The sequence below is a fragment of the Engystomops pustulosus genome, chromosome 1, assembly GCF_040894005.1.
Source record: "Engystomops pustulosus chromosome 1, aEngPut4.maternal, whole genome shotgun sequence".
Lineage (NCBI taxonomy): Eukaryota > Metazoa > Chordata > Amphibia > Anura > Leptodactylidae > Engystomops > Engystomops pustulosus.
In genome coordinates this window covers 228,256,385-228,273,958 of record NC_092411.1, presented here as the reverse complement: position 1 = coordinate 228,273,958, position 17,574 = coordinate 228,256,385, and the positions used below count along the sequence as shown (strand labels likewise).

General features: G+C 40.8%; 1 protein-coding gene across 1 annotated transcript in view; it reads left to right on the top strand.

Annotated features, from left to right (window-relative positions):
* KLHL2 (kelch like family member 2) overlaps window positions 1-11,916 on the top strand; it is a 74,728-nt gene extending 62,812 nt beyond the window's left edge. Inside the window, exons 9-15 of the mRNA XM_072120228.1 lie at window positions 4,757-4,874; window positions 5,561-5,758; window positions 5,962-6,063; window positions 6,146-6,274; window positions 7,129-7,269; window positions 8,894-9,037; window positions 10,505-11,916. Coding sequence (XP_071976329.1) covers window positions 4,757-4,874; window positions 5,561-5,758; window positions 5,962-6,063; window positions 6,146-6,274; window positions 7,129-7,269; window positions 8,894-9,037; window positions 10,505-10,533 — 861 coding nt within the window. The 3' untranslated portion in view covers window positions 10,534-11,916. The remainder of the gene's footprint in view (window positions 1-4,756; window positions 4,875-5,560; window positions 5,759-5,961; window positions 6,064-6,145; window positions 6,275-7,128; window positions 7,270-8,893; window positions 9,038-10,504) is intronic.
* Window positions 11,917-17,574: the final 5,658 nt, after the last annotated feature.

Sequence of the window (17,574 nt, the reverse complement as noted above, 5' to 3'; positions counted from 1 at the left end):
CTGATACAGTACATGCCGCTTTGGTCCTCCCATAAAGAGAGGTCACAACTTGCCACGTGTTTCGAGCACCATCTTTCTCGGCACATCACGCTGTGACTCTCTTCCTGTGGCCCAGCCACACAAGAGCCTACAATTCATGTAGAGGAATTCCACACTCAGTTCTGTAAAATTAGATCTTTTTCTGTTCTCTTTTTTTGACAGATCCCTTCGCAGAGCCGTTATACATCCTTTCAGGTGTGGGCTCATGGATTTCATGGACCAAAACTCAAAATGCCAATACCTGCATGTGTGTGTCACCCTGATCAGGAGCTCCTTCCCTGATCCACACTGAACGCGTCGGCCCTTCTCATCCTGAATCTAACTCTGTGAATGAAGGATATATGAAGCATTGCGGACTCCTTGCCCATTCATGTAACTCTGTTTTACACGCATCATGTATCACTATTATGCATGGATTCCCACTGTGGTCAGTCCGTGAAACAGGACATTGCATGATCCATGATGCACGGACAGACCACAGTCATCGTGAATTTATTAGCGGAGTCTGCATTTTATATCATGGCATTAAAAGGATCCATTTGTGATTTCAGCACATTTATTGGAACATGTGCAACTGTTAAGTTTGTTAGTTGTTTAGTCACTTGTAAGTTAATAAAGGTTTGTACATGCATTTCTAAAATAAAGAGAAAAGTCATATCACATGTTCTTGTGTTTTGTCTTTTTGCTTTTCGCATTTTATTTTATTCTTTAAAAAACCTTTCACGTTTTCCATCTATTTTTATACCAGATACAATTCAGATAAGTGATTTAGCCAATGGTAGTAACCCCACAGAATGTGTAGCTGTCAATAAACCTGTATAAACTTCTCTTATTTATTACAGGAACACCATCGCCAGCTTTTACCCCACTAAACTATCAGCACCCGCAGATAATAGGGTGTTGAATGTCCTTTCTAGAATTCCATCTTTATGCAAAAGTATCAAAGTCCTATGCAAATGAGCTAGAAGAGTCTTACTTTGCCTGAAAGGAGTCAAGTTTAGAGGCAGCATCCAGGCAGCCTTTATCTCCAGTTGTATAGTACCTAGAAATCATGTTAAAGATAAGAATCTCCTCTTTCAGATCACATCAGGCTTGCAACAGAGATACAAGCAGCTGAAGACCTAGTTGGAAATGAGATTCTCCTCTTTATTGTGACACCTAAATGTTCTATGGAACCGGAGAGAAGTGCTGCAGCCTCTAAACTTCACTAATTTCAGGAAATGTGACTCTTCTCTGCTCATTTAAACATGACTTTGGTGGAGATTTTTGTTTTTTATAGACAAAAGGGTGAGATTTCCCATGAATGAGGACATTTTAGAAAAGCTATTTCATTGCTTACCTGTGGGGACTGGTAGTTGAATAGGGGTGAAATTTGGTGATGGGTTAAAATGGGGGGGCAGACTTTGTCTTCCAAAATGTGGTGTATATGCACCTTATTTAACAACCTGGGTCAGCACGTGGGCCATATATTTGTGGTAATGCTTAGTATTGGATTCATATGGGATTGTGGATGTTCTGAAGTTTTAACCAAGGTTGTATTCACAATTGTAAGTGGTTAAAATATCCATGGAAACAATTGTCATCTCATTTCAATAGATTTTTTTTCTCTTTCTGTTTGAAGAATCTACAAGAAACAATTGCTCATAAGGAGGTTAGAAGCATCTCCTTTGTCTCGGTATATGGGTTACATTATGGATTTGAGCTGTAATGTGTGTGCACATGTAGTATTCTCAGCAGTGTCATGCATGTCTCTCTGTATTGAGCAGTCTCTGGGACAGTGATGGGCAACCTTTTGAACTTGGTGTGTCAAAATTCGCCAGAAAACCGAGCATAACTCGGGTGGTGTGTCACCTTGAGAAAAAAAAAACTAAATTTTGTGATATTTAGAGTTTAAATAACAAATACGTATAGTTATTTAACTTAGCTGCTTAGTGACTTCTTTGTTAAGCTGTCAGTTGGTTTCTTTTGTTGGTCTTGCTGTTATTTAACTTATGTGGGGTGCCATGAACTAAGATAAGTGAGGGGGAGGGGGAATTATTCCAGTGATGGCGAACCTGTGGCAGTCCAGCAACAGCTAGTTTTAAGGACTTTTGTGTCCTGAGAAGTGCCCCCCAAAGAGTGTACATCACAGCCCAGCCCGGCAGAGCTCAACTCAATAAATTAACTTACCTAACTGGCACAGGCTCCAATGACGGACCTCCGTTACTCCTCTTCAGGCCGCTTCAGCTCCTGTGTAGATGTTCCCGCGCAGGCACAGCATAGGTTGCGTCTTTGCGAGCTGGGGCTGCTCTGTCTCCATGCTCCACTCTGGCGTCATTGGGCGGCGGCCGCGGAGCAGGACAGGAGGACAGGAGCAGCTGCGATCTCTCTGACTGAGATGCAGCCGCTCGCTGCAGACAACATCACCGACCGACCACCCGACCGGCCCCAGACAACTGCACTACAGCAATTTTTCTCCAGCAGCCGTGTGTCACTGAAAATGGCTACGTGTGTCAGTGCTGACACGCGTGTCATAGGTTGGCCATCACTGCTCTGGGAGATAACATACAGCTCTGCTAAAACATGAAGGGCCTAAACTGGGACCATTCCCAGCGATCAGCTTCAGCTGCACCTCTGCTCTTCTCAACAGGATTGTTGTCTTATCGGCATTTCTCACTTTTGGGCAAATACATTTCAGAGGACTTAGAATCATCACATAGGAAATATGCAGTTGTGCAATTGGTCAGTATATTTAAGGGAACCTGTCTGGTTGACTAGGGACCCTTAACTAACTACAAGTCATTATGTGGTTTAGTCTCCTACGGAATATGATGGTGCTATATTAATAAAGGTTATCACTACAGGTGGTCCCCTACTTAAGAACACCCGACTTGCAGACAACCCCTAGTTACAAACGGACCTCTGGATGTTGGTAATTTACTGTACTTTAGCTTTAGGCTACAATAATCACCTGCAACAGTTATCACATGTGTCTGCAATTAAGATTTATTGTTAATCCTGGTTCTTATGACAACCCAACATTTTAAAAATCCAATTGTCACAGAGACCAAAAAATTGCATACAAATTCATCTTAAGAACATACCTACAGAACCTATCGTGTGTATAACCCAGGGACTGCCTGTATGTGTCTCTGCCATAACATGAGGCAGGGTTTTAACAGGTAGCTGCTTTGAAATGCATCAGAAAGCGCTACAGCACCATAGTGTTGGTATACTCCCTGACAGGTTCTTTTTAACTCTTTCATGACCGAGGGTCATTAGTACCTGAATGTCCTGGTCAAATTTTGCAATTCTGTTGTGCTTTAAATGATGATATCTTTGTAACAGATTTTTGTATCATAACAATTTTTAAACGGCATGTGAGACTTTATCTTGATAGAATATTTTTATTAATTGAATGTTTTTATCTGTAGAAATGGCAGAAAAAATTGTAGATGTGTCATCTTTCTAGTAGTTAAAGAGGACCTGTCACCCATAATTTCGGCACTCGGAGCTGTTTACTAAAGTAAGCAGCTCCTAGTGCTTAAACAAATGCTGCAGTGTTAGAAGGATAGCCTTACCGGAAACCTCCAGTAACGCTATCTAACACTGCGGCGGAGTACAATTTAAAAGTTTTGCCTCATCCCCGGACCGCCCCGCTCGCTCCGTAGGCTGGCAGGGACTGCCGTGCGTCATGCGGCGTTTGTTTAAGCACTAGGAGCTGCTTACTTTAATAAACAGCTCCTAGTGCCAAAATTATGGGTGACAGCTCCTCTTTAAATTGAATATACCTTTACCAAAACATGTTAAAATTATCGATGGTGTCAATCGTGCAGAGGGTGCATGTATTGGGGTGTGAAGTGTGGTCATGATGTCTATACACATGCTATCAGCATGGGTATGTAGCCTTATGGCAGTGGTGAAGGGTTAAGTAGAAGTATGCTAGTCAAGCTAAGTTTTACATACTTGGTCAGTACCGCTCCCAGTTCTGGATGTGAGATCTTTCTACAGGTGCACGTCTGTTCGTTCTTTGGCAGGGAGACATTATTTCCACTGCCGGATCCCTAAGAAATGTCTCACTAGCTAAAATATCGTTGTTTCAGCACAAAACTGACGTTGACTGGAAAGTGCTTGTAGAGGTGAAAGAAGATCCTTCTTATTAGAGAAAGTGCCTGCATTCTTCAGTAACGGCCATGAAGCCCATCCTTCCATCACCTTGTATGTGACAGCTGCAGGCCTCACACCTGTCTATGGGGGCGCCACTGAGTCCCCTTACTATACTACCTACTGTCACACAGAGCTGCATTGTTCTCATCCCTCCACCTACCTGACAGTGTACATGTGGGAATCTTGGGGATGAGTAAGAACAGTGTGGGAGAGCAGATTATGTCACATTTGTTCCCAGTCTATAATTATGTGTCTACTTGTCATCACTACAAAAGGATATTGTGTATTGTACTGGGGAATGTGTGCAGGATTCACAGTGTTATAATGTCTTATAATAAGCAGGTGACCCTTCTATGCATGTCCATAAAATAATCCAGCACATTGGGCATGGGTCTCCACAGGGGGGCGCTCATGTCATAGGAACACTGTGGTAAGCCGAAATACGCTGCTCTGTAGGACGCTTGTAGATGGACCTTGTATTACATAATGATGTATGATATGGGCAATGTAGTAACCCATGTCTTCTAGAAGAGGGGGAGTTTTCTAATCGATGTCCATTCCTTCTGTGCAGTTGATGGTTGTGGTGGGAGGCCAGGCTCCCAAGGCGATCCGCAGTGTGGAGTGCTACGACTTCAAAGAGGAACAGTGGCACCAAGTGGCTGAACTTCCATCCAGAAGATGCAGATCAGGTTTGTTCACCTTTACGCTGCGCCCTGCTAACATTGAACCTTGACAAACCTTGAAACATTAACTATACACGACGTCCGTATCAGAAGTGCTGATCTGCTGAATGTCTGGATGACCTGACTGTATCGCTCATACTAGTGCAGGGCACAGAAATATAGGCTTTATAGTTAACTTCAGAAAGAAAGCTTAAAATTAAAGGGTTAAATGTTTACATTGAGGCCATGAAAAGTTGTCGGCACAGCTCAGTGTGTTATTACCACATCAATATTAGTTATCCTCTTTTATTTTATGTCCACTTAGAAATGTACAGATGATACAACAACCCTTCAGTACTCTGATTCTTTTTCATTTTAGTACATGGAAGTAATAAGGTATTAGAAGTGCACTAGATGGTATATAATCCCTGTTCATACAGGTCCATCCACACAGAAAACAGGATGTGATTACACACGGGGCATGAATAGTAACCATACCTGTGCCCCCACGTCTTTACTTACCTCCCCTGTCAGGTCTCGCTTACAAATGGCCGCAGGGGCAGCCTTCTTTCAGAAGTCAATAGCCATTGTAAGAGACTAAATTAGGAAAGTGAATCTATAATAGGCACCAGGTATGCTGGTATGTTATTGCCCATGTATAGTGACATTGCACTAATGATTCTCCCAATGGCTGTATATATACTGTGTTCCAGGTGTGGTGTATATGAACGGACATGTGTTTGCTGTTGGTGGATTCAATGGCTCCCTCAGAGTCCGTACAGTAGACTCGTATGACCCGGTGAAGGACCAGTGGATAAGTGTGGCAAACATGCAGGACAGGAGAAGTACCCTAGGGGCTGCAGTCCTCAATGGCCTTCTGTATGCTGTAGGAGGATTTGATGGCAGTACAGGTAAGAGCATATGGTGCAGTTCTGGTACTTTATCCCTCACAGACCCGCACAATCTGATATTGATGACCTTCATATGGATACATTTTGTAAAACACCTTAATATTAGTACAGAACTATAATATATATACCAAGCCAGTGGTAAAGTACAATGTCAGGTGGTCCTGTACGCTATGGGACACACTAAGCACTATGACTACTTACAGGGCTGGCAACGGTTGAAGCGTACAATGTGAAGGCAAACGAATGGTTTCATGTGGCGCCAATGAACACTAGAAGAAGTAGTGTTGGAGTTGGTGTTGTTGGAGGTAGGTTTATGTGTTGGTCAGTGGGGATATTCACAAGTCTTGTGGGTGTTTGGCATCTCACTAGTGTAATCTTTCTATTCAGGCATGCTATATGCAGTCGGAGGCTACGATGGGGCATCACGGCAGTGTCTTAGCACAGTTGAATGTTATAACCCTAGTACAAATGAATGGAGTTACATTTCTGAAATGGGCACACGGAGGAGTGGAGCAGGTAAGAGATGATGTGGAAGGAGTCTAAAGATGAGGCTGCCAGGAGTAATCCATGGCTGCCCTCTTTTAAAAAAGATCTCCCCACTTGCCCATGGCTTGTGTAGACATGAAAGGAGCTCAGTTGCAATGCTACGCACTACCTATGGTTGACTTTTTCAAAAATATTTTTTTAGGAAATCCATGTTTAAAATCCATGGTCTTTAAAACCCACCGCAAAAAGTTTGTTATTAGATTAACAAAACTAGAATCAGCAGAAAGGATATTGCTCACTGTACTACATATTACTGCCTATCCATACAGATCTCTACACACACAAACAGTAAGCACTTTGTGTAATAATCACTACAATATTGTGATGTATCCTGGATGTCTGAAAGCTATAGGGTCCTGAAATAACTTTGAGGTCTAGTAAAACATAATTCGCATTTTCAAAAAGTTAAACTGCAAGCAGAAGCAGTGTACCCGAGAAATGCATGGTCTTTATGACTTTTAGGGGTTTTCAGGGAATTAACATGAATTGGTCGCCAGTATGTGATTGGTGTGGGCTGACATCCAGCCCCGGCACTTATCTGCTGCTCAGCTCAGGAGAAGTTGTGCTCTGTGTAGTGGCTGGAAGCTGCAAGTGCAGGCTCTTCCCTGTGATCACATATTGACAGCCCATCTTCTGTTATATTACTTATTATTATATTACTTCAGGCCAGACAATCACATGTTAATATAGCATGTGATTATTTGCTCAGAAGTTAATAGAGACAAGTAGGGACCAGGTTAGAAGGGCACTTTCCCGGACGCCTAACCGATATTGGTGACTATTTTCAGCTTTTTTCTAAATGTGCCATTGATATGTGTTTGCAGGTGTGGGCGTATTAAACGGGTGGCTGTACGCAGTTGGAGGCCATGATGGTCCATTAGTGAGAAAAAGTGTTGAAGTTTATGATCCCTCTACTAATCTGTGGAAGCAAGTAGCGGACATGAACATGTGCCGAAGAAATGCAGGTATTATTCATGTCATCCAGGATTCTGCTGTAGAACTAAAAGGGAAGGGGGGGGAGTCAGACTCAAATAATCATCATAATAAGTTTTATGACTCCAACTTGTGATGTTTCCATTTCTCATTTAGGGCAACACTGCAGCCAACCACTGGCATTAGACGTAACCTGTAACACACGTCATGTAAGGTTTTATGTATAGGTCACAAGTAGAGATCAGCAGAACTGCCACATCTAGCCATGGCTAGTAACTACGAGCGGCTATTTGCCGGATTGGCTTTGGTTGCAATAAAAAAACATGGCTGACCCTGAACCCCAAACGCGAAGGTCAGGTCTGCTTATCTCTAGTCAGAAGAAGACATTATTAATGCTAGGAAATAGAACTGCACATGCTGGAATGGAGGGAACTGTAAATGAGAAGTCACGAGATAACGCAGAGGTTTTATTGGGAAAATAGTGTTACCAGGGGGTAAAGGAGAAACCTCTTACAGAGCACAGAGATTACTTTGTACTGCTGTATAGTGATAGTTTGGTAAGGCTTCCAGTATGCTGTACTGTTATCTGATTATGTTATGTAATCCTACTATCATTCACTATCATGGCCTTGACTTACCGCTCTCTGCTCACGTTTTTGTATTGTGGGGTTGTATAAAATACAAGTAATGCTTATCACTCAGTTGTGATACAGGGCACAAGATTTCATATAAATATAAGTTAAAAAACCTTGGGGTTCATACAGTTTCATAGAAAAACACTTGCAGCTGACGGGAGCCTTGTATTTACAAGGAAACTACTACTGTGCACACGCTACAGAGATGTATAGTAAAGAGAACCTGTCAGCTCTCCTGACCTGGCCGTCTTATTAAAGGAAATCTTCCTTCACAATCCATCATGATAAACCAGGACACTTACTCATAGATCCAGACATCGTGACTCTGGTAATCTTCTTAAATTTGTTATCCATGGCCTCCCTCCTTCTAAAATCAACTATATACATACAGTGAGGTGTGATTTGAAGCCTCTGAAAATCTACTACTGTTCCAGATTAAGGGGTTAATTGTTATCCTCTATTAACAGTTTAGTGGATGATCTTTCTGATCTCATTAGACTCCTAATAATCATGGAGATCTTATTCCCCCTGATTGATGAAATAGCAGAGTACTCCCCTAGACATTAATGAATCGTATAGTAAATGCTCAACCTGCCACTCCATTTTTTATGAAGAACAGAGTCTCATTTTTGTCATTGGTGGGGGTCCCAGGGTGCACACTCCCATCAGAATGTTTCCCCCTTATCCTGTGAGTAGGGGATAACCATAAAATATAGGACCACCCTAAATGATGACATTTCTCACTGCCAGAAGAACACACAGAGAAAATATATGAAGGAAACAGTTTCTCCCAATTATGGCCGTCGAGGCAATTAAAGCAACAAAATTTGAAAAAAATCTGTATACTTGAGTATAATTGATCTAGATGAAACATCCACGTTTGCCGTAGCTATGATGTGATCGGAAACGGATCCGGCTGCTAGCCAAGTGATCTTCTAAGGCTTTATTCACACCATCGTATCCATTGTTGTCCAGTTTCAGTTCTTTGTGAAAAACCAGAGCTTGTTTTTGTGTGTTTTAGGTGTATGTGCAGTTGATGGCATGTTGTATGTTGTCGGAGGTGACGATGGATCATGTAATTTGGCGTCAGTGGAGTATTATAACCCAGCGACTGACAAATGGACACTTTTGCCATCGTGTATGAGCACAGGGAGAAGTTATGCAGGTAAATACATTTCCGTCTTCCTATATGTAATCCATTATGTACACAGTGAAAAGAACTTTGACCGGTGCGTTGTTAAATGGGTTTCTAATGAAAGACATAGATGTCATATCCAGAGGATTTATCATAAAGGACATCTCTGGGAGCAGCACTGATCTCTAAAATGTGTCTCCCTGATGGTGTCTGGGATTTTACGTAAACAAAGTAGAACAAAATATTTAAAAAAACAGTAGTCTGAGCTAAATATATTGGATATCAGCAGCTTTCAATGAGAAGCTGGATAAAATAATGATAAATAATTTATTATGCGGCTTTATTGTAGAAACACATTCCTTCTACAATTTGGAAGTGATTCTACAGAGGGCAAATCTTGCTACAACACAATCCTGGACGTACAGGTCTTTTGAGCGGTGAAGGGAGATAGCCCGGACACATTTACTATTTTGCACCAAAATACCAATGCCATATAATGTGCAACAATTCGGCTTTAGTTTGAGTAAAAATGATGTTGCCCATAGCAACTGCAATTCTACTTTCATGTCTTACGGTGTAGTCACACATTGAGTTTTTGATGTCCAAACCTGGAGTGGAGTTAAGAAAAAAAGGAGGAAGAGCAGCACCTCTCAATGATGTGTTCTCACCCATTATGATCAACGCAAGTTATGAAATGTGTGAATGCACCCATATAGTAGTCTTTAAAATGAAAGTTGTGCTGTGATTGGTTGCCCCTTTAGAAAAGTGCAACCACAGGTCTGTACTTGCCTAAAAACACAATCGTACTACCCACCCAAAGTAAGGACGGGCTAGTGGCATCATGTGCCAGCTTAAAGTATTGCATTGTGGGCCCTGGAAGATCAGAAGGGGAATATTGTGAGTTGTTTTTTTTTTTTTTTAATTAAAACCTGCACTGCCATAAAAAGGGACAATGTAATGGGGGATAAAAAAAGAGGGGGCATAATGGCAGGAGCATTATAAAAGGGGTATAAGAGGGGCATTATAAAAGGGAGAATATTGGAGGAGAGATTATGTAAATGGTGGAATAATGGAGGGACCATTATAGTTGGGGGCATAATTAAAGGGGACATTATGAATGGGGGCATAACAAGAGGGAGCATTATAAATGGGGGTTGTACTGAGAGACGGGAACATTATGAATGGGACGTAATGAGAGGGGCATTAGGCATTGGGTAGAACAGAGTTAAGTATATTAGTCCGGCCCTTTAAAACCATTTCAATTTCTCGTGGCCCCCTGGGAAAATTAATTGCCCACCCTTCAATGTATCTTGGTTTCGGGTAAGAATTGGCATCTTCCTCCAGTATATACATATATATACACATTTGTCAATGGGGGGGAAGGAGGTGCTGTGTGCAACATGACCACATGCATGACTTCTGTAATAACCCATAGGGGCATTGTGCTGGACAGGTGGTATACATTTCTTATGTACTGCTCTTGTCTCTTCCCTGTAGGTGTTACAGTTATTGATAAGCCATTATGATGTGAGCTTCTGTCTATAGACACGCGGGTATAAAGTGAAGTGTGGCATTACTTCTTAGCTTGTGACTACAAGCTTCTAGCGGAGGAAATTAAAGGCTTTTGGTCTGCAGTAAAGCGCAGCAGCCGCAGAAGATTACCCTAGGTTGAAGTATTGCTCAGAGCTCTTCTGTATTGAGCAGCAGAGGTCTGGATTCGGTTTGTGAATTCTTTCTTCCCAACTGTGACGACCACAAAAGAAAAAAAAAACCTGCCGGCTGCTCTCCTGCCATCCGGCTCTGGCTGACCACAGGATGTCTTTATAAGAAGGATTTCAAGTGACGTGTGTTTGGTGAAGTGGACTAGACAATATAGTGAAGTCTATGGAGTCTGCAATGGTAGGATGTTGGGAGTCCTATCCTCACATACTACTTTCAGCTATGTGAATACCATCCAATCTGTGTGTGTATGTCTGTGCATACGTGTACTGTATACTTGTAATTGCTGCTTTTATCAAAGCGGTCCAGCTGTTGGGTTACTGCACTATTTATATTGGGCACAGTCCTAGGAAATTTGCCAGTACTGTTGTGAGACAGAGTTGTATTTTTTTTATATGTATATTTAAAAAGTGCCACCTGATCCGCTCAGTGGTATTTAGGGGAGCGGGTGGGGGTGTGCAAGAAGCATTGCCAAATGTTTTTATAGAAAAAACTAAATTATGAATCAATGATTATTTATGATGTGGTTTGTATAAATTTGCACAAATTTCATTCTAATTCCTTTTTTTTTTTTTTTTTTATGTGAAGGAATAGTCTAGCGTGGCGATGATTTTCAGTTTCCCAAATGAGCTTGTGGATATCAAGTGAATATGCATGATTTATTCCAGTATTTGTCAGTGTAGTTAAGTTATTTGCCTTGGAAGGCATTTATTACCAGATCTGTTTTGCTATGAACAATTATGGGTTTCCTTTTTAACAACACTCAGAAATGTACGTACGGTTGATTACATATTTCTTTCAATAAAATTTTTGTATCACAATGTGACTGTTTTTAATTTACTAATGTAACATTGCAGGACACAGTAGCTATACCCAGCAGCTCTGTGTTTCCTGGAGATCATATGATTGTCGGGATCAACAGAGAGAGCGGCACTGCCAATGATCAGGCAGAACCAGCAGAATACTGTGACTGCCATCACCTAACCTACGGCTAGTGTCATACAGGGGTTACATGTCACTTTCCTTACACTTCTATTCTAAATATACTGTATTAAAAGCTATTGTACCTACAGGTGGTCCCCTATGTAAGAACACCCAACTTACAGATGACCCCTAGTTACAAACGGATCTCTGGATGTTGGTAATTTACTGTACTTTAGCCTTTGGCTACAATAAACAGCTACAACAGATATATCAGGTGTCTGCAATTAATCTTTATTGTTATTCCTGGTTCTTATGACAACCCAACAAAATTTGTCTAAGGTTATAATTATAAAATATACAGTTCCAGCTTACATACAAATTCAACTTAAGAAAAAACCTACAGAACCTATCTTGTATGTAACCCGGGGACTGCCTGCATAATACTACTACTGTAATAAAGCAGACATCTGCCCTGTATTGAGAGGGCTCTGCCCATGATTATCACCCTTAGGGTATGACATGTCTTTCTAGAATTCCCTCTTTTATGTGAATTCTCACCTATTCATCTGTTTTTGTTTTTTTTTCCAAAGTCAAGTGAAAAAAAGAAAACAAGCAGAGAAGAGTCATATTTGCCTCTGTCTATAGTACCTAGAAACATGGTACCTAAAAAACATGATTCTTATGATGTAAAAGAATCTTGGCGGGGGCTGAGAGCTGAGGAGTGGCAGCACAGACAAGTCACATGTTTTTTTTTTTAATGCATCTAAAACAAAGCCCAGGCCCTGGGACTACACATAGGATTCTGTCAGGGAGCAAAGTAAGTTATAACACACAATTATATTGTAATGCAAATGCTTAGGAAAAGCAGAAAGGCAGATGTGCAATGCAGCTGTAATGGGCTCCTGTAACCTGTTAGTGAAAGTTAGGTCCTTGTTGACAGGTTACCTTTAAAGGGGTATTCCCATGAAGACAAGATTCCTAAATCGAGGATGAAGAGCTAACCTAAGCGTGAAACGACTCGTCCCTACATAAGAACGTAATTCCCCTGCATCCCTACACCTATGCAAGACGTTTTACAGAAGTGGTGAGTGCCAACTTTTTTCCTCTATATACTTTCAAGATTCCTAAATCTACTCAGCATAACAAAATAACAATTCTCTGTTATATATATGAAAATCTGTATTTTTGTTATCTATCAGTCCTGGTGTACACAATGGATCCAACCATAAATCTTGTGTGCGCACTGCAGTTAAATTCCTGCCCCCTACGTCACATTATGAGACCAGCTCAGACACATGCACTTGCCAGCAGTGTTTAGAACCCACTGATCGCTGCCAGGAAAGCTGCCGCCATGACAGCCTTGTGTGCGATCAGCACATTATAATGAATGAGGAGGAAAGTCTCCATGTACTGCCATTCTGTAGTATGGCAGCATATGATCGATCGGACAACCTAGGGTTAAAGTACCGTAGGGGGTCTGAAATATAGTAAAAGTTAAAATTAAAAAATGTTTAAAAAAAATTATAATAAACATAAAAATTCTAATCTCCCCCCTTTCCCTAGATATGATACAAATATTAATAAACAGTAAAAAAAATCATAAATACATTAGGTATCGACGCATCCGAAAATGCCTGTTCTATCAAAATATAATAGTTTTTTCACTGCATTTAACCCTGTAACGGAAAATAGCGCGCAAATTTGAAAATGGCACTTTTTTGCTATTTTGAAAAATATAAAAAATTCAATAAAAAGTGATCAAAAGGTCGTAAAATCCTAAAAATGGTAGCAATGAAAACGTCATCAAAAGCCGCAAAAAATGACTCCACCCACAGCTCATACACCAAAGTATGAAAAAGTTATTAGCACCAGAAGATGGCAAAATCTAAAAAAACAGGAGGTTTTAATTTTTGTAAATGTATGAAAACATTACAAAACCTATACAAATTTGTTATCCCCGTGATTGCACCGACCCAAAGAATAAAATAGACATGTCATTTGGGGCGCACATTAAAAGCCATAAAATCCAAGTCCACAAGAAAACGGCGCAAATGTGTTTTTTCACCAAGTTCATTGCATTTGGATTTTTTTTCCCGCTTCCCAGTACATAGCATAAAATATTAAATACTGTCACTATAAAGTGCAATTTGTTATGCAGAAAACAAGACGTCACAGTGCTCTTTACGTGGGAAAAAAAAGTTATAGATTTTTGATTGTGGGTAGTGAAAAATGGAAATTAACACTTTAAAGACCTGGCCCTTTTTTGTTTTTTAAAGGGGCTGTCCAGCGATTGAAAAACATGGCTGCTTTACTCCAAAAACAGTGGTTTGTGCCCCTGTAGCAATTCTGCTGTTTGTGGAAGAATGCAGCCATGTTTTTCTACCTGTGGACAACCCCTTTAAGTATTTCTGTATTTCAGAGATGAATGCAGATGTAAAAGTGAAAACGGCATGTGTGTATAACAGATTTACCTGAGTTGCCAGTTGTAGTAAGAGTCAAGGGGTCTACAGAGTCTGAGGTAACAATGGTGAAAAAGGTACCACAGTGTGAAGTATGAAGACGGAAAAGTAGAGAAAGTGAGATGTGGCTACAAGTGTTTGACATGTTAGATGGGGATTACATGTATCGATGAGGATGGATGGCTGGGATGTTAGCAGGTAAGGTGGTAAGGCCTCGGAAGTCAGTAGATGATAGCTACTAGGTTAGAAGAAGCATAGATGCGAATGGAGTGTACTATAAATATGTGAAGGTAAGACCTTCACATACAAGGGTGTGGAGTGTGAGGCCACTGAAAGAAAGTGCATCAGGACGGTGTAAGATGGTCTTGGCCACATTTCAGTTTAACCTTTGAATTTCTTGATAACTTTTCTTCCTGGGTCTGAGAGTTTGCTACAGAATGTGTATCCCACAGCGCACCAGAAAGCGAGTATTTTCATACCGAGATGTGGCCAAGGGAAACAGTGATCCTGAGGTGGGCTGATAGGATGAGGTGATAAGGTGAGTATATCTAAAGTAAGTGTACTCATTGCACTGTCCTTGCCCTCCCATTATCTGTGAATCTAGAGCTAGAGAATCAGTTGTACATTCACTGCAGAAACCTACCTTAGGGTATCTACACATGTTACAGATTATGTGCAGATTTTACTCGCCGACTGTGGTTTTTTTTTCCCACTGCAACATGATCTGGATTTGATTCAGAATTCTGCTTGAAATGACATCAGACAGGTGAAAAACACACTACACATAATGTAAAAAATGCACAAAAGAATCCCACGTGTTTGATGCAAATTTCCATGCAGATTTACTGCAAGAATTATCTCACAACTCTTACCCTACCTTGAGGGTTTCTCCTTTTTCAAAATATCTGGCAAGCTCACATTTAGGACGTCTCATTCTAGTGTCGTCTGGATACAAGATCAAGTTTTCTTAAAGAGCTGTAGAGCGTTTTTTTTTTTTTTTTTACTGTCCGCCCCTATAAATGATACACGGAGCACCTTTGGAAAGATCAAACAGTTCCAAATTTTGTGGTACCCAAAAAGGATCATTGAGTATATCTAGTTATAGATTTAAAATTATTGAAATGGTATAAAGGGTTATTCCCATCTGGGCATTGACATTAAATTAATTTGCCATATATAAACATTTCTTCAACTGGATGTTATTAAAAAAAATGTTCCTGTGTGAAGATAATTTCTCATAAATGTAGCCAAGTTGTCCCTTAGAAACGAGATGGCTTCCTTGGATACGACCGCCTCACATTTTGGCAGCAGTGGCCAGACATGCGGTATTGAGTCCTGCCTGAACCCCTGGATTCATATCACTACATTTATGAGAAATTATCTTCATACAGGTAAAAAAAAAATTTAATAATATCTAATTGAAGAAATGTATATATAAGACAGATTAATGAAACTGAATGTGAGTGCCCAGATGAGAACATCACCAAATGGGACACCCAAGACATGGACCGGATTGAGGGTAGGTTTAACAAGCAACTTTGAAATATTTGAGGCAATGGTTCATGATACTCTAGCTCTCACGTGTCCAAACTTTCGCCCGTGTTCACAACATTTATGGTAGATAGCATAGCTATTCAGTTTGTCATCTAAAAGTCCTGCAGTTTTCCTGACCCACCATGCTAAAGGCAAGGAATGTGTCTTCCTGAATCTACCACAGTACCTGGCAAACCATTTCTTTTAAGCCTATAGTTTTCTCTATATTCCATTCTTTCTGTTCTCTAACATGCACTGGACAGGGGTCTTAGTTTAAGTTCCTTTTAAGAAACAAATGTATGCATTTCTTCCAGGATGTTCACACCTAGTTTTTTGTATATGCGCAGCGTATATATGCCAGAACAGATACGTCTTTTCATCTTGCTCCCTCCTACTTAGCGACGTATGTGCTCCCGACATTTCCTTACAACGTACGGCACAAAACGAGATGTGCACCCAGCCTAAAAGTTGCATAAAATACTTTGTGTTGGAAGCTGCTATGTCAAAAGGCATCCGTGTATGTGTCTCAGCACTCCACATACACAAATGCAATATAGCACGCATGGCCCCAAGGTGCTGGATAAAATCTTTTTCTGCCATGAATGTTCACAAGCTATAGGTAGTGCGTCTACTCCACCACCAACCCTGCCGTCTATTTGGCCTCTCCACGCCCACTTAGTGAAGGAGGAAAATAATCCTAATTATTGGCGGTTGGCTAACAACTGTGACTATTTTAGGGCCTACAAGTCCTGATTATGTCCTCAAAGGTCTCTGTGTCTCCCCCCCATGCAGGATTTATAGGTGTGTCACAAAAATCTTTTTCTTACAAAAAAAAAGGTTTTGGATATATTGTATGGCAGTGGTGGTGAACCTATGGCACTGGTGCCAGAGGTGGCACTTTGAGTCCTCTCAGTGGGCACTCAGGCTGTTCCCCCAGCAAAGAATTCACCAGACAGGACTTGAGGGATCCTCCTGCAGGTCCATGTAGCACAGGACGTGAAGCATCTGGGTCTACCAGAGACTGCAGGAAGAGAAGGTGTGGACATGGTCAGAAATATCATTGGAGCCATTGAAGCTCACAATTCTTCCTGTTCAGGGATGCTCCAATGGCAATCTTAATTTTCCCACCATCTGTCCATGATATTGGTGTCCTCAGGACCGTTGAAAGCTTTGGTATAGCACGAAGCAAGAAGATTTTAATAATTTAATGCTAGAATTGCTGTGTTGGCACTTTGCAATAAATAAGTGGGTCTAGTTTGCATTTTGGGCACTTGGTCTCTTAAAGGTTCGCCATCACTGCTGTATGGCATAGAGTCATGTAAAAATAAGGGTGTTCTAGATATTCTGTCTAATCCCTATAAATGAATTACAGGAGTTGTCCGGCTATAAGAAAAATGTAGCCGACAGATTTGGAAAGGCTTTAAAAAAAATAAATAAAATAAAGCTTTACTCACCTCTGCCCCAAAGGTGTCAGATGGGAGCTGCCCCCCCTGTAAACAAACAGGGGCACCGTAAGCGATGGAGGTGGTTGGTAAAGCTTGTTTTGTTTTTTTCTATATATATATATGCCCATCTGCTACATTTTTCTAATAGTCAACCCCTTTCAATGAAAAGTTACACTGACTTTTCCCAGGTATCTCTATAGTAACCTGCAGAGCTCTTCTATCTTTACATGTTACCTACAGATTACACAGCATTTTCATGGTAACAGGCTGCCTCTAAGACCATACATAAGTTGTATTGGTGCTACTTTATTAATAACCTGCTTAAGCCAATTTGCAACCAGCCTTGACATTATTTAAAGGGAACTTGTCACCAGATTGTCACATATAAAGCTTGTGACAAGTTCCCATAGAGTCCTATTAAATGACAAACTAAAGCTAATAACTAGAGCTAAAAAATTGTTTCCTTTACATCCCCAGAAAGCAACTT